General features: G+C 37.1%; 1 protein-coding gene across 2 annotated transcripts in view; it reads left to right on the forward strand.

Annotated features, from left to right (window-relative positions):
• The window catches only part of LOC144600103 (glutamate receptor ionotropic, delta-2-like), a 361,426-nt gene extending 342,699 nt beyond the window's left edge, over nt 1–18,727 (forward strand). The window contains exons 15-16 of one of the 2 annotated variants that reach the window (XM_078411520.1): nt 8,069–8,306; nt 10,385–18,727. In XM_078411520.1, the coding sequence (XP_078267646.1) occupies nt 8,069–8,306; nt 10,385–10,732 (586 nt within the window). In that variant the 3' untranslated portion in view covers nt 10,733–18,727. Of the gene's footprint in view, nt 1–8,068; nt 8,307–10,384 lie in introns of those variants that run through there. The other variant, XM_078411521.1, reaches the window with a different exon arrangement.
• Nucleotides 18,728–18,763: the final 36 nt, after the last annotated feature.

Consider the following 18,763-nt stretch of genomic DNA (forward strand, 5'->3'; position numbering starts at 1 on the left):
GTATGTAGGTTAATTGGCTGGGTAAATGTAAAAATTGTCCCTAGTGGGTGTAGGATAGGGTTAATGTACGGGGATCGCTGGGCGGCACGGACTTGGAGGGCCGAAAAGGCCTGTTTCCGGCTGTATATATATGATATATATGATATGATATGACACTTCATCAGAATATCACTGAAAATGTATTTGCCATGCAGATATAGACGACACGTTACAGTATGTGATAGCAAACAGAAATTTTTAATTCGTAAATCTGCTGAGCCCTCTGGAGGGAGATCGGTTAATGCTTGTTTCCTGATGGTCATGGCATCATTGTCCCGATAAAGTAAAGGCAGCATCAATCTAATGTTCAATCCTGTCAGAAAATATATTAATAACAATCACAGGGCAGTAAAAAGCGGCTGAAATAAGAATCTGAAAAATGCAGAAATACTTGCCTTGTTTGTGCTGTAAAGAGATGCCATTTTAGTTTTAAGGAACCTTATGGCCTTAAGGCAGGAGATCAGGGTTGAGAGGGAAAGATAGATCAGCGATGATTGGATGGCGGAGTAGACTTGATAGGCCGAATGCCCTAATTCTGTTCCAAACAATTCTGAAAGATTAGTTATAGAAATCAAAGCAGAACAAATGTGTATCTGAAGAAGGGTCCCGGCCCGAAACGGCACCTATTCCTTTCCTCTAGAGATGCTGCCTGACCTGCTAAGTTACTCCAGCATTTTGTGTCTCTCTTCCTACAAAAATAAGTTTATCCATTCCTCACTCAACAGATATCACTTCCAGTCCATCCTGCCTTTTGCTCAAAAGAAATGCAAGATGGAATATGGAAACCTGAACTAAAACACAGAAAGACCTGGAAGAACATTGTGGGACAAACAGTCATGTCAGACGATAAAGATGATCAGTGTTTTGGACTTAAACTTTCTATTGAAAATTTAAAAAAATGTACAAATGGGAAAGAAGGACAAAAACAAGCCAGGAAGAAAGACAGAAAGTGCTGGAGTGGATCAGGCAGCATCTCAGGAGAAAAAGGATAGGAGATATTTCAGGTTGGGTTCTTCCTCAGACTGGAGAAAACTGGATTGCAGTCAGAAGAAGTGACCCGACCCGAAACGTCACTTATCATTTTTCTCTAGAGATGCTGCCTGACCCACTGAATTACTCCAGCACTTTGTGTCTCTCTTTAGTATAAACCAGCACCTGAAATTCTTTGTTTCTACAAAAGCAAAGGAAGTATCACTTGAGCAATTGAACACCAGAATGTAAGAAAATAGGAGCAAGAGTCTACCACCAGGCAACTCAAGCCAGCCACATCATGGACAGTGATCATGGCTGATCTTTGCTCAACCCAATTCGCCATAAACTCTAGTTCCACAATCATTCAAATATTTACCTATCTCTTAATATTTCTTGACTAGTAAGGGTGTTAATGGTTATAGGGAGAAGGCAGCAGAATGGCATTGAGAAGGATAGACTGATCAGCCATGATTGAATGGCAGAGCAGACTTGATGGGCCTAATTCTGCTCCTAGAACTTATACACTTATCTCCACCTTAAGTATGTGTAATGATCTGACCTCCATCTTCCTCAGGGATAGAGAACTCCAGCACTTTGTCACCTATCCATGTTCTCTAGAGTTGCTGCCAAACCCATTGAGCACTCTGTGTCATTTTTGGTAAACCAGCATCTGCAGTTCCGCGTGTCTTTGAATTTCCGGTGATGGTTAGCTAATATAACAAATCATTTGAATAAAATAAATTGAAAATAAATATGAAGAAAATATGGATACAAAGAATGTGTGAGTACTCAGAGGCAGCAGAATGCCAAGCCGGAAACAGGAAAAGGGACTGATGGAAAATAATATTGAAAACAATGCAGCATTTTGCTGATATTTGTTTTCCTTGTCTCTTATGAATAGTCTAAATCTACATTTTTCATGTCTGCATGTCATAATCATTAATATTAATGAACCCAGTCTGTTTTTCCAGCATCTATGGGTTTTATTTCACAATTTCCACATTAATCCTTGTTCTATAATCCACTGCCAATCCCTCAATCCATTTGCCTCTCTGTTACAAGTCGTCAGCGAGTCCAGTCATTCCACTAAAATCAATCGCAATTGTACTTGCTCCCCAGATTAGTTATTATTCAGTTACCCACTCAGAACAGTAATTGGTGCCAATCCCGCTGCTGATTATCGTGCTTCAGAGATAAGACACAATGATTTTGATTTATTCTTCTGTGAAGTGTGCATGTCAATAGACAATAGACAATAGGTGCAGGAGTAGGCCATTCGGCCCTTCGACCCAGCACCACCATTCAATGTGATCGTGGCAAAATTAGAGCACATGGTATTGGGGGTAGGGTACTGACATGGATAGAAAATTGGTTGACAGACAGAAAGCAAAGAGTGGGAATAAATGGGTCCCTTTCAGAATGGCAGGCAGTGACTAGTGGGGTACCGCAAGGCTCGGTGGTGGGACTGCAGCTATTTACAATATACATTAATGACTTGGATGAAGGGATTAAAAGTAACATTAGCAATTGTCATTGGAAGGACAGTATTTACTGCTCATTCCCAAATCCCCTTAAGAATTGGTAGTGAGATGCCTACTTCAGCTGTTGGAGTCCGTCTGATGAAGGTACTCCCACAGTGTTGGTAGGTGAGGAGATACAGTGCATATATCTAACTCTCTCTTGAATACATCCAGTGAATTGGCCTCCACTGCCTTCTGTGGCAGAGAATTCCACCAATTCACAACTCTCTGGGTGAAAGTTTTTCCTCATCTCAGTCCTAAATGGCCGACCCCTTATTCTTAAACGTGACCACTGGATCTGGACTCCCCCAACATTGGGAAATTTTTCTTGATTCTAGCCTGTCCAGTCTAGCTTGTCTATATCCCAATCAGAATCATACTATAATCGATCAGGCCTGCTTAATATAAATAGTGTTGAGTCTGAAGAAGGGTCTCGACCCGAAACGTCACCTATTTCTTTTCTCCAAAGATGCTATCTGACCTGCTGAGTTACTCAGCTTTTTGTATCAATCTTCAATACAAATAGTGTTCCCTAATCCGTCAATCTAATTATATCCAATTTGTGTTGTGGGAACGTGCCGCAGCAGAACTGGCCGTAACAGCAAAACGAGGAATGGTTATAACCCCTGTCCCACTTAGGTGGTTTTTTAGGCGACTAGTCTGTCACCACATGGTCGCCGGGGTGTCGCCCGTATGGTCGTGAGTACCATATGGGCAACACGGGCTTTCTGGTCGCCGCTGCATTTTCAGAATGTTGAAAAAATTTCGCCGACAGTGGATTTGACGCCAATGAGCGTAGCTTGGCGTCTCCTGACATAGGTGCTGTCATAGGTTGTCGCCAGGTAATATTGGTTGTCGCCGATGCTGACTTTGGTGAATTCCATTGGCGACTACCTACGTCAACCTACGTCAACCGGCGACAGGTACCGGCATCAGAACCGGAGGCCAAAATGATGTGAATTGTCTTCAGTTGTCTTCAGTTGTCACCGACTGGGTCATAGTTTGTCGTAGCTTGTCATGGGTGGACGTAGGTTGACTTCAGTTGTCGTAGGTTGTCGCTTGTGTCGTTGTAGAATGTCGTAGGTGCGGTCATAGATGGACGTCCTACTCGCGACGATTGGGCCGCCCGTTATCGGTAGCTTGCCTTAGCTTGACGTCGACTAGGTGGTAGGTTGTTGTAGCTTGTCGTAGACATTGTCGTAGGGGGGTCCAGTCGCCGGTTTTTCGGCGATCTGCTACGACTATGACAGTCGCCGGCAGTCGCTTAAAAAATCGCCTAAGTGGGGCAGGCCCTTATGTTTGCTCAGAAAACATGGAATTTAAAATGCAAAGGAACATGGTTTGCCTCTCGTTATAGGCCTTTCCAGCAGATTTGTGGGTGATGCCTGTCTTTTTAATTCCCACAGCCGAGACCTCTGGATACTGGAAAGTCTAAGTCTTCAGGAATGTCCCAGATGTAGTATTTAACACCTGGTTCCAGAACTAGCTTTGGCTCATGTTACACTGAAATGATACAGTTACAACACATGCATCTATCTAACAGGTGACAAATTACCCAGGTAATTATTATTCACTAGTAGCACGACAAATCCAATCCAGCTAATTATTGCACTATTGGTCTGCACTCGATCATTAACAAAGTGATGGAAGCTGTCATCAACCATGCTGTCAAGCAGCATTTAATCATTAATAGTGTGCTCACCTTGCAAGCTTTCTCCAGGACCACTCGGCCCCCGACCCCATCACAGCATTGATGCAACTGTGGGCCGAAGAACTGAAGTCCAGAGATGAGGTGAGAAGGTTATATGGTACCCCATCCATCTCTCAAACATTTATAATCATCAGCACACAGTAGCTTCAGTGTATACCGGATAAAAAGTTTGCATAATAGTTATTCCAGGCTACTCCAACTGCATCTCTGAAATCTGTGACCTGTACTACTAAGGACAAGATCAGCAAGTGCTTGGGAACACAATTATCTGCAATTACCTCTGACTTGCATTTGATCCTGATTTAGAAATATGTTGTTGCTCCTTTGATGTCTACAGTGTTGGAGTACCTTTACTGGAAGGACTGCAGCAGTTGAAGATGGCAGCTCAGCAGCACATTCTCAAGTGAAACTCGGGATGGGCAAAAAATTATGGCCCAGCCAGTGATGCTTAGGTCCAATAGAATTCATTAAAAACAAAGAATATTATACAGTTACCTCAACTGTACCTCATGGCTAATTTTCTATTGTCACTTATTCTATCAATCCTTATTGTCCTTATTCTATCAATGTTTCTGTCAAATATAAAATTTGACTATTATAGTATGGATGATTTAGTATCTGATCGAATGGAACTCTTCAGATGTGAAATTGATTTAATTCTAACTTTGCAGAAATGAGCTGGCAAGATCATTAATGCGGGTTTTAAGTATTTGACCCCCTGACAAACATATCGAAACTAAGTAAAATTACCAGAATGAAACCAAGAAAATGCATCGGTCAATAGCAGACTTTATGATTTAATCAAAAATATTACTTGTTATGCAGCTTGCAGTATCTGTAACTTCTCTGACCATAATCAAATGTTATGTAGCTGTGTTCTTCATACACCTCCACATTTGATTTAAATTTGGACATATTTTATAACATTTGCTGACCGTGCAACTAATGGGAAGATTAAATGAGTTTAGATTTTTTTTAAACACATCAATTATCAGAACTGTGATTTGCTTCAAGGTTTATTTGGCTCAGCAGCTGAATAAAGCTGAAATATTTGTTACCCGTTGGCATGTTGACAAAGCAAGGAAATACAGGCAACTCTGTGATATGGCTGTTCACGTAACGGAAGTTCACCCTTACTAAATTCACAAATCATGACCATAATATCTGAAGATGCAGAATAACAATTCACGCATACAAATCCATGTGTAAATAAGCCACTAAATGTATTTATTTTCAACGTGCAATTCTCCAATACGAGAACACTGGCAGATACTGTTTTTTAAATCTATTGACAATGTGCAGTTGATACATTTATGGTGGTCGGGAAAAGGAATGTAATGAACTAAATGAAATCTGCAGGTTGCAAATGTATTTCTGAACTGATCCTGAAATGAAACCTGTGCTAGAATTGAATCTTTTGAAATTGGGAATAATCATCAGTACAGGTCAAACTGTCAGTCTGAGATAAATCTGTATAGTGTTCGTTCTATTCAGGCAATGTGTCAACATAAGGCATTTGTTTTTTATTGGTAAAATATTGAGTAATTGCTTCCGTGTCACTTACACAGACAATCCAATAACATTAAAATTCTGAAACTTAGTCATCTGTTTTAAACAGTAAAACTATCCCTGAGTGACTCACTACTGCATGAAACTAACAATTACAGCAAATAACTCAGGTTGGCACAATCCCACCTCTCTACAAAGTTAAAATCACTGACAGTGAATCCCATTATTTTAGTTCTCAACTCATTTTCTATATTATACTAATCAATGTGTATCACATAATTCTGTTTACTTTTTCAAAGAACTGTATGTCAATATATGTTAGCTTGTGTTGATTGGTGTCATGTCCCAAGTCTAAAAAGGTTTATGGGCCTGTCTTTAACTATTCTGCATTAAAAACGTAAACAAAACATACAGGAAATTTTGCACATTTAAATTTGTGCAATGGTTTTTTTGTTCCATTTTTTTGAAAAAATACTTTTAAATGTTCTTCTCACAATGTATGTTTTCCTGCAGTGACACATTCCATATCAGCTGATGACAAAAAATACCTCATACTTTTTCCCTCCCTGGTCCATTGCAACTAACAACAAAAAACAATTCCCACATTTTGCTTAAATTATCGTAATGTTAAAAATAATTTGCCCATTGAAGATTAAAAGAAATTGGTTGCAATAAGAAATTAATATTTATGGATTAATTTTGATCACATCAGTCTAAATTAATTAACAAGCTATTGCAAAACACATGTAATGGTGAATTAAAATTACATATTATAAAGAAATCACCATAAAATAGGAAAGTAAAATATTTGAAGGAAAGTAAACACAGAACACTGATGACACCAGGAACAGCAGATGCTTGTTTACACAAAGAGACACAAAGTGCTGGAGTAACTGAGTGGACCAAGCAGCATCTTTGGGGAATATGGGTGGATAGCATTTCAGGACAGGACCATTCTTCAAGGAGAACTTCTTAAAGAAGGGACCCGCCCGACCCGAAACATCAGCTATCCATGTTCTCCAGAGATTCTGCCCAATCTGCTAAGTTACTCCAGCATTTTGTGTTAACACTGATATCACCTAGTTATACATTTCCACCATGTCCTTCATTCCCTCTACTATCTTAAATTCTGGCCTTTATTTGCCCCATCACCACTACTACAGATTTCTTCTTGATCACTTTCTCATCTTTCCTTTGATAGGAAAACTAAAAAAAATAAAAGACTACATGGCAGAACACCTCCATTTGGTTCCCTATCCATGCCCCTTATTCCCTAATTCAGATAAACCTTTTCTGCACTCTAACCAAAGACTTCATGTCAAGTCAAGTCAAGTCAACTTTATTTGTCACATACATATACAAGATGTGCAGTGAAATGAAAGTGGCAACACCTGCAGATTGTGCTAAAACTACAAAACAGAATCGGAAAAAAAAAATTTAACACAAAAAATAAATTAATACAGTAAATTAAATTAGTCCCTGGTGATATGAGAGTTAACAGTCCTGATGGCCTGTGGGAAGAAACTCCATCTCATCCTCTCTGTTTCCTAGCTGTACCAATGGATTTCGATATTAGCTTGAGAGGCTGTTTGCCTTTCCCTGAGAGCAGTGTCGAAGTGAACAATAACTTTTCATGTTCCAAAGAAAGATTGTCTACATATTCCAGCAACCTTCTGAAATGTTAATTCATCACCTGTTTCCAGTTTCCTTATCCAGACAAGGTCTTCCTCTTCCATTATTCCTGTGATCACTGATCTACTTTGGTTCTGACAAATCAAGCTTACATGTTATCATTTTTATCCATGAGCATAAATCTCTCAGCAAAAAAATGAGGTGCTTGAGGAAGCCAGGCAACATTTGTGGAGGTAAATGGACAGCACTTTGTTTTTTTGCTCATGATTCTATAATATACCGTCTATTGTCTCTGCTTAAATCTCTTCAAGACTCTTACATATATATCCTTGTCCCTTGACACTTTAGCATTAATGACTGTGCCTTTAGCTGCAAGATTTGGAGATTTTAAATTGCTTCCGTGTACCTCTGGACTCCATTTGTTTCTCTTTGAAAATTCTCTTTATAAACTATCTCTTCGAGCAAACTGTTACATCTTCCCTCGTATCTATGGTGCTTTTATATTTATGTGCATCAATTATTTTCTAATTATGTTTCTCTTTGATATCTCGGGATGTCTCTCCATGTTGTAAATGATACCCTAGTGCAAGTTTTATCTGGAAATGATCAAATCATATTGATCATTGAGTAGGTCCTGTGGACAGTTTTTACCTGAATAATGTATGTTCTGCATTTTTCAATGCAGCCTTCTAGAACTTGAGCAAAGTGGTGAACTGGATGGACTGAAGCAGAAGTGGTGGCCCAAAGCTGGGAAATGCGACTTGCAAAGCCATGTTAAAACACATGGAAAGGGAGGCCCTATGGACCTACAAAACTTTGCCGGAGCCTTTGTTTTTCTTGCTCTCGGTGTTATTTTGGCTTTCGTTGCTGCCATGGTAGAGACATGGTGGAAAGGCAAAAAGGAAGGAGATGCTGTTGGAGAGGTAATATTTTTAGATTTCTCAAAGATAATTAAAATCTTATTGTAACTAATTGCAAACATTAGCTAATACATAATACATAAACTAATCATTGATATCCGTTTACAGACAATGCAATGAAATTAGATTTTCTTCAGTTAAAAGAAAGGAATTGATTACTTGATTTTTTAGATCTAGATTTTTTGAAGACTAACTAACTTCAGCATATCTTATCTCTTTTTTGTTTCACTTGCTTTTTTTTTGGATAATTCTTTTAAACTAAGACAGGCAGTCCAATCGAACTGGAAATAAATGGACTTCGTTATAATGAGAGCTAAATTAAAATATTCATCACAATTCATTAAAAAAATTATTTGGACCATGCTTTGGTGTAAATGGTAGTTCCTTAGCGTAGGTTCACTAGGTTAATTCCCAGAATGGCGGGACTGTCTTATGTTGAAAGGCTGGAGCAATTAGGCTTGTATACACTGGAATTTAGAAGGATGAGGGGGGGATCATTGAAACATATAAGATAATTAGGGGATTGGACACATTAGAGGCAGGAAACATGTTCCCAATGTTGGGGGAGTCCAGAACAAGGGGCCACAGTTTAAGAATAAGGGGTAGGCCATTTAGAACGGAGATGAGGAAGAACTTTTTCAGTCAGAGAGTGGTGAAGGTGTGGAATTCTCTGCCTCAGAAGGCAGTGGAGGCCAGTTCGTTGGATGCTTTCAAGAGAGAGCTGGATAGAGCTCTTAAGAATAGCGGAGTGAGGGGGTATGGGGAGAAGGCAGGAACGGGGTACTGATTGAGAGTGATCAGCCATGATCGCATTGAATGGCGGTGCTGGCTCGAAGGGCTGAATGGCCTACTCCTGCACCTATTGTCTATTGTCTTAAGGAGCACACACACTCTATTGTTCAGTATGTTTTCAACTTCATATATGCATTACAGTATGGAAGATCAGGACATTATCATGTTTGTAAATAGAGATCTTACTGTGGTTCTTCATTTTTTCCATATGGATGTTTACTAATGTCTTACCCTTTACTCCCTCACTCCTGTGTTAAAGAAAATATATATATATACTTTGAAAATGTGTTTTAGTAATCCAGTCTGTTCCAACCTCAAATGGGCTATATTTTGTGATATTCTTTAATACAGCTATTCTATCACATTGGTTTGATAACACACTAGTTATCAGTGCAAGACTATTTCTGCTATCCTGAAACCACCCAATGATGATTTTCAGTACCAGAAAAATCTTCCTTGTTTCTCTAAATGGGATAGGATACATGTCACCCATTGAGGGAGATTTATTAGTTTTCATTACTTTTTGCCTGTTCAGAACTACTGTTTTGCTTGGCTTAAATATGCACAACCATAAGCCTTATGCAAATACATTTCATAAGTTCATAATTATATGAAGCAGAATTGGGCCATTCGACCCATCAAGTCTACTCCACCATTCAATCATGGCTGATCTATCTTTCCCTCTCAACCCCAACCTTCTGCCTTCGCCCCATAACCCCTGACACCCGTACTAATCAAGAATCTGTCAATCTTCATGTTAAAAATATCCATTGATGCCCTCCACAGCCTTCTGTGGCAATGAATTCCACCGATTCACCACCCTCTGACTAAAGAAATCCTCCTCATCTCTTTTCTAAAAGTATGTCCTTTTATTTTTAGGCTATGGCCTCTGGTCCTAGACTCTCCCACTAGAGGAAACATGCTCTCCACTCTAACAAGGCCAGGCCAATACATTTTCTAATATGTATTTGATGTTGAAGCATTTTTTAATGTTATTCTGCCCCAGTCTGTGTTACTTATCCTTTCCACTGTCATACATCTTCCATCTAAAGTTGAATGACTGGGCTTGGCAAAGACTGCAATCAAATGGCCGTTCCCATTCCCTTAGATTCTCTTAAACCAGGAAACAGCTACACACTAAGTTGACTACCTCAGACTCTGTTACAAAAAGCAAACTGTGTTAAGTTGCAAGCATTCTTAACCTTCTTTTTAATTATCTCGAAATGTTTCAAACAATTAACTCTTCAGTGGTCTTTTGTTAATTAGTTCTTTTCCTTGTGTAATTGCAGGAGGACAATGAAATTGAAATTGATCAGTTTCAGAAAAAGACAGGCAGCATCTCTAAAATAGATGAGAATTCTCTTAAATTTTCACCATCCTTTGTAGACTTAAATTCGTTTGAACTTTCTATGATACCAACTGGTGAAAATCAGGAAGAATTTAATGACTTCAGGAACACTAATTTGACCATGTCAACTTTCATACCTGAGCAGATGCAGAGGACAAGCACATGTAGCTTATCAGCTAAGACTTTATCTGGAATGCCATTGAGTGGCACATCTTCTCAACAAACTGCACAATGCATATGCACGCCACAAAATGAGAGGGATTGTAGCAGTCCTTCGTCTTTTCTTTGAACTAATTAAACCACAGCTCCATGAAATGTGAGTTTCTGAGCATTGTAAGGTAACTTTCCTTCAGAATGATGTTTTGTTGGATTAAACTGATCACATTGCCAATATAATATCTGGAAAGTTAACAATCACTCGCATATTCTGATCACTGGATCCAGCATAATCCTCATTTCCGTTTTGCCGTGACCGTGTACATTTTTTGATGTAACAATCTTTTATTCTTTATTTCCTAGTTAAAAATGTTCTCCTGTCTATTGTCCAATCTCTTGTCCCCTATCCTATGAACCATTCATAGCCTAAGAAAGTGGAAGGTGACCCTCCTTAGTCTCCATTGGGATCTGTGCAAAGGCTAGGGGAAGAAATGCCTGCTGAGAAAGTGCCTGGTCTTAGATATTCAGTAGACATTGAAAGTAAGCTATGTTCACAATTAAATGTAAAGTCAAACTCGGATTATTAGAAATGAAAGGAAAAAAATGAATGCATACTTAAAGCCAATAAATTGTACGATAAAAGTAGAAAGATGACTGATTTAATGCCATAACTAATTATCTCCTAATCTGTTTGGTTGTTAAGTTAGTTGAAGGATATTGTGTACTTGGCCTGGTTTGAAAAGTTTTGTGTGGATGTACATGTGCTGCTTAGTCTAACTGAAATGCTTCAAACTAAAAAAAATGTCTATTACATGAGTTTGATAAAGGTACAAAATGATGCACTTTAAAGAAGGTAATAGACGCAGTGTTAGATTTAACAATTTTATAATAAGTGAGATATAAATGGTGTAGCAATGAATTAGCTTCACTGTAATACACGTAAAATAAAATTGCAAACTCTACTGTTCATAATCAATTGGCAGTATGTGATATGGTCATTTTTTAGTCAAGTAGCTTTACAAGAATTTTTGAAATATTTTCTATGAAGCACAACTTAAAATAATTGATTTATCTGGGTAAATTAATTAGTAAAGGTCTGTTCCTGTATCAAAAGTTTCAAATGCAGTACTCAAGTTTTTTTTAAAATCCATTATAGTCCCATCAACAGAACAATAGTCTGTTTCTGATGATGACATTAAAAGTGTGAGCTAGGTGGCAGCATGTTCCCATATAAGATATTGAGCAAATCTTGTTTAAATCTTTCTCCTGCCTATTGTCCAGCCTCCTGTCCCATATCCCATGAACCATTCACAGCCTGTCTGCAAAATCTGTCAAGTTATTCACAAAATCTAGCCACATGATTATTAAAACATGCAGTGATAATCTTATTGTAACTTTCAAGTCACTTTTATATAATACTGATTTATTTCTAATAATCCGACCTTAATGGAGAATGTAGACAAGATGATCACAACCATTGAACAATGATAGACACAAAGTGCTGGAGTAACTCAATGGGTCAGGCAGCATCTCTGGAGAATACAGATGGGTCATTTTTTGGATTGAGACCCTTCTTCAGACTGAGAGTACTTTCAATCTGAAGAAGGGTCCCGACCCATAACGTCACCCATCCTTTTTCTCCAGAAATGCTTACTGTCATGCTGAGTTACTCCAGCACTTTATGTCTATCTTTGGTATAATCCAGCATCTGCTGTTCTTTGTTTCTACAATCATTGAACAATTGAACGTAAGAATTAAATTGATTTGGACTCCTCAATTAAATTGATTTAGACCCCTTCTTGATTAAGTTCAGGAAATACTGAAGTTAGTGAGGTGATTACAAACTTTCAAAAATGTTAGTTCTTTTTCTGGTTGTTTTGTTGAGGACTATAAGTGCGTATAACAGTCAGAGAAGACAATTTGCATCTTATAATGGCTTGAATAAATCTTCATGTCTTCTTTGGAATTATAGGGAAGTAATACATTGATGTTGTTGCAATTTGGGAAAGAAATGCTGCCTGCTACCCATGGCCAATACTGGTATATCATTAGAATTACGTGATTGATTTTTTTAAAGAAAAAAATACACTATCTGGCATGTCACATTTTATTCTCTCTGTAAAAAAAGTGAGAGGAAGGGTATAGCTGACCAGATGTTCCAAGGAAGCTAACATCAATTCAAGGATGGAAGCTCAATAACATAGATGCAAGCAAAATTATACCACAGAGGAATATAATGGCAGAAGAGTGGTATTTTTCCAGAACTAAATGGTTTGCACTCATGATTTTAAAGGATGATTTAAATTGAATTATTTATTGTTACTCAACTATTTAAGAATGCTGAAAGCAGGGAAACATAACTTAGTTAGCCTAAAGATTATTGTCAGGAAAGTTTATTAACAGGAATTCAGAATTAAGACAAATTGATTGAATACTAAAAACCTCCACTGGTCAAAGAAAGCCAGCACAACTTTGTAATAGGCATTTTTTAAAGAAATGACTAATGCTGTTGATTATGCAATGTCCAAGGAAATTATTAGTATAGAGGCTTGCATCCAACAAAGTCCATCATAGTGAAGACAAATTATTGCACTGAATAAGAAACTTACTGAGAAGCAGGAAGTAGAGAAAATAGGCAGCCGCTCTAGTCTGGCCGGATACAATCAGCGGTATCCCATAAGGAGCTCTGTGGTATCTTGAAAGATAAATATATGGAGAAAAAATGGATAAATAACCTATGATAGGTGGATTTCAATACAGTATATATTTGGCATATAAAATAAAATAAAAAAATTTGAGTATTTTCTCAGTGCTGTAAAGCAGAAGCAGTTGAAAATTAGGCTGACATCTTCATGGGCCAAGAAAATGTAATTGATGTGCACCAAAGTTGTTTTTTTCCAAAACAAAAGCTAATGAAATTTTAGGCTCTGTGTCTGGAGAACAAGAGTACAATGAGCAAAAAATAAAATTGCACCTACACACAGATTTAGTTATTCCACAGTTAGAGTTTTGTGAGCAGTTTTGGTCACCACAGTGAAAGGAATACAGTACAAACCTATCTCAATATTATCTGGACTCTGACTCCAAACTACAAAGAGCGAGATTTTATGTTTGTACTTCACTTTATCTTTTTAGATGGATAACAAAATAGTGATTTGATGAAAGATTTTGAGATATCGAGGTACTATTAGGCTAAAGAATACATTGAGAGAAATTATGTTTATAGTGGGATTCCACATCTTGAGGATTTAGCTTAAAAAATTGAGTGTTTTCTTGCAAGGGTGAAGATAGGAAATAATTTTACAAGCAGGAAAGTATGATAGAAATATGGAACTCTCTTCCACAATGGGAGTCAATGTGAGATTATTTGCTAATTTTAAATCTGAGATTGATGGCTTTTCATTTGCCAAATTATTTATGGATGTGGGAAAATATGCTTATTCAGAAATAAATTACAGATTTCCTGTTGTCTCATGGCATAACTGAATAATTGTAAGAGACTAACTAATCTTCTCTGACATCACTACTCCGATTTATAACATTAAACCTTCTGTCCTCCTAAACTCAAGTCTCTATGACAAATCATGTTAAGTTCATGTACAGATCACATCCATCTTATGAATGCCCGACTTATGGAGAGCCCATACAAACGATCAAGTCTTAGGGAGACCATGGTATTGATTTGCTTGCCGCAGTGGGGCTGCAGGTATCTTCTGCGGTGTAGGAACTTGGTTTGCAGCCACTTGTCCAATTTGCATACTGTTCAGGTTATGAACAGTTCACTGGAATGGAACCCTGCCATAACTTGGGGATGACCTGTAAACAAAATTCATTCTTCTAAACTGAATTTATGCAAAAATGTGTTGATTTGTACATTAATTTTCCCATCAACTCCAGTGAAAATGGAAGGAAAACTGTTGTTACTTTTCACCGTGCCACAAGAGTTGGAAATGTAAATGAAGGATAGAATTTCACTGTATTTAAATCTTAACGTTACTTGTTAATGTTAAATATTGCAGCACACTGGAACTTTAACATAACTCATTCCCAGTCATTTGTAACAACATAGTTAACTTCATTAACCTTGCAGAAACTGAAGCCTGTGAGTAATGACATTAAAATTGACGTTAGGAACATGTAATGTTAGAATTCTCATCCTGAAGTGACTTTAGTCTCTTGAAATGCCTACAAATCATTGTGTAGAATACAGCTTCTCTTAGTGTGCTGTGCAACCATTGGACTGTAAGGTTGTATTTGATGAAACGCCCGATCTGATGCTATTGTCAATGATATATGAACTAAGAGTACGATAGTGCCCTTACGTTAGTACAGCTTATGTTACTTACACATTGTCATACTAATGCTAAACAGTTGTGTTCCCTCTTCAAGATTATGCCACTGTATATATATCCTTTTGATTAATTGTTCTTATTCTTGCCTCTGATGTGCTGAAAGTTTCAATCTCTGTGAAGTTTAAATGACATCTTTTATTTGATTTTCTATGCATGCCTACCTTTGATTTTTATTTTAAATGAATGGTTTTGAAATGAAGAATTTATATATTTTCTATATATCTCTTGCATTTTTGATTGCCACAATTTTAATTAGTTATTTTATTAATTCCATCACATCCCAACAGAAGGCAATATTCTAAAATCTGCCCACTTTGTCACTGCTCCTTCTGAGATAAGTTGCAACAGAAAGCGTGAAGAGGCAGTTATGAAATATTTGCACTTTTATGGCAAATATGTTGAATATTCTATGAGAATGAAAACCATGGACTGAGAATAATTGAAGTATGATTTACAACTGTGCTACAATGTACTTTAATGTATGGGAAGAGAATTTTAAATAATATTAATTAAATGTATTCCATAGTTACTTACTTTTCCTGAAGATATTTTGCTTCATTAATTTGGACTATATTAATCTGAAATATTTAAAACCCACTCTGCAGAAAGCCGAACATGTATGGTACGAAGATTACTGGAGAGGATTCTGCAGAATAAAGTATACATGTTTTTTTGAAAGATGGGTTAATTATGGATAGTCAGCGTTGTTTTGTGTGTGGGAGATCATGTCTCATGAATTTGGTTGAGCTTTTGAAGAAGGTTTTGAATATTCAAGAAGGTTTGATGAGGGCAGTCTGTAGATGCAGTCTATACAGGCCTCTGCAAGGCCTTTGATAAGGTTCCGCATGGTTGCCTGCTCTAAAAGTTGGAGCGCATGGGATCTAGGGAGAGCTAGATGAATCGATGCAGAATTAGTTTCATGGAAGGAAACAGAGCTGGAAGGTTATTTTTTGGGCCGGAGGTCTGAACTAGTTGTGTGCCTTAGAGATTGAAACTGGTCCTATTGTTGTTTATAATCTATAACAATGAATTAGATGGCAATCTACAAGGCATGATTAGTAAATTTGCACATGACACAATCGTTGAAAGTGAAGATGGTTATCAAGAATCACAGCTGCATTTTGATCAGCTATAAGCCAGGGAATGATAAATGGAATTTAATTCAGATAAGTGTGAGGTGCTGCACTTTGGGAGGTCAAAGCAGGGCAAGACTGTCACAGTGAAAGGTAGGGCCCTAGGAGTGCTATAGAGCAGAGGGACTTTGGAGCACATGTTCCCTAAAAGATGCCCATTGCGGGTCGATAGGGTGATGAAGAAGGCTTTTGGCATCCTGGCTTTCATCAGACAGGGAATTGAGAATTGAAGTTGAGACGCTATGTTACAGTTTTATAAGATGTTGGTGAGGCTGCACTTGGAGTATTGTGTTCAGTTTTTGTCACACTGCCAAATGAAAGATGAATTAAGCTGGAAAAAGCGCAGAGAAGATTTATGAAGATGTTGTCAGGACTTGAGGACCTGAGCTGTAGGGAGAGGTTGGGCAGGCTAGGAACACATGAGGCTGAAGGATGATCTTATAGAAGCATATAAAATCATGAGGGGAATAGATAAGGTGAATGCACAACATCAGAGGGAAACTGACAGCATAGGTGTAAGGTAATATGTGAAAAATTTAATAAGAACCTGAGAGGGAAGTTTTAACAACCATGCTAGTTTTTCGCCATAGAAGGTGGTGGGTATCTAGAATGAGCTGCTAGAGGAAGTAGTTGAGGCAATTACAATGACAACATTTAAAAGACATTTGAGCAGATATATCAACAGGAAAGGATTTGAGGGATATAGGTCAAATATGGGCAAATGGGACTAGCATCGATGGGCATCTTGATCTGCAGGGCTGGATTGGGCGAAAGGGCCTGTTAAGGTGCTGTATGACAATGACACTAAAATAAGAATTAAGTGAATTTCTAATTATCCCAAAATTGCAGATCTAAGTGACTAAAATGTTTTAAGATTATGATTGGATATTCTCACAAATTTGCATGGATTAAATAGTTTTTAGATATATGGATGTTACAGTCCATATCAGTACTACCAATCAGTTATTAATTAAAACATTTTAATAATATTTTCTTGTTAAATAGTGCATTGCAAAGGTGAAACACTGAGGTTAGGCTAACTCAGAATAAAATGTAGTTCCAAAAAAAACTACTACTTAACCAGTGTATGAATCCACCAAAACTTGAAAAGTCGACGTCCGTTAAAATTAGAAAATGTGTATTTGTTTCTTTGTTCTTAGTTCTTGCATTAGATGTTACTGCAGAAAAATAATTGTTTGAAAACGTCTGGAAGTAAATATAACTGAATATTTTGTTATCCATCTAAAAAGAAAAAGTGAAGCTGCTATTTATTTTGGAGGAACTGTGTTCAATAAGGGGCAAGAGAGTATATGCAGTATAGAAGTAGAAACTTATGGATACTATATATATATTGTTTGTGTTTAATTTCAATTTTGATTAATAGCAGATTTTATTTACAATGTTTAAAAGTACTGCTAAACCAAACAATGTATGGCACTTGTATGTAATATTATAGAAATAAATTACTTTGATAAATATTACATACCCAATATTATTAGATATCACTTTACATGTTTTACTTCATCCTGTGCCGCAACATGTGTTGACAAAAATCTTTGTGTTATAATCTTATAGAAATAGTGCGCAGAATATTGGAAACAAACACAAGGTGGAACCGGTCCAATGATGATGGGCTCCTGAATTTATTTGGGTAATGGTGGAGGGAATGAGAAAATTGGGATAGATAACGGTGAAGTGCAGATATAAATGATAAAATGTAAATATGAAGGAAAATCAATCCATACCAGAAGGTACAATCTCGTAGAATGTTCTAATCTCTGATGAGGATTCTAATTATTAATGGCCAAAGTTCTTTATCAGTAACATATGTCAGGGAAAAGGCAAGTCAAATCTAAAGATAGTATGGGTGAATGAAAGAAAAGAAGAAAGTTTTGAAAAAGAAGGGTTTTCTGATTTATATCAGTGTTTTATTCTTTTATTTCTAAATGCATTTGCTGAAAATAACTCAGAACTAATTTAATAATGCAGTACTCACAGTTTACATTATAAAACCAATAGCCTTTTTGGATTTGTTTTTGCAGTCGGTGCAGATATTTTTTATCATTAAAATTTGAAACAATTAATTGGTAAATTGCCACCAGACAATTTATCACATAAAATAGAAGTATGAAATAAGTGGAAAATAAAGGAAATAACCTTAAGTTTAGAAATATGAAAAGTTTGTTTGTAATACCATGCAAGGCAGAAAGGAAATGGTACAATGTGTTACCAATAATTGTGCAATTAATTCCATAGATCAGTCAATCTAGGTTTGCTTCTCTGATTCCTCCCATGATAAACTGCTATCTTGGTTATGACCAGGTGAATATTGCACAAGGTAAGGTTCAGCATTTGTTTGAGAATGATCAGCCATGATCATATTGAATGGTGGTGCTGGCTCGAAGGGCCGAATGGCCTACTCCTGCACCTATTGTCTATTGTCTATTGCAGGGAGAAAATATATGTAGAAGGAATTCTAGCAAAAGCTTTTAAAGCAGATTAAGGGGTATGTTGAAAAATAAGTATCCAATTGGTTGACAGGTGATGTAAGGTGAAAAGAAGTTTAATTATTTTTGTTTAAGAATATGAAACCAACAAATCTTACATCATTTTATGTTTCAACTTTTGTAATGGGCAGTTGCAAATGAAGTTTGTTTTCTGAGAGATCTTTATCAAATG

Source organism: Rhinoraja longicauda, chromosome 14, assembly GCF_053455715.1.
Source record: "Rhinoraja longicauda isolate Sanriku21f chromosome 14, sRhiLon1.1, whole genome shotgun sequence".
Classification (NCBI taxonomy): Eukaryota; Metazoa; Chordata; class Chondrichthyes; order Rajiformes; family Arhynchobatidae; genus Rhinoraja; species Rhinoraja longicauda.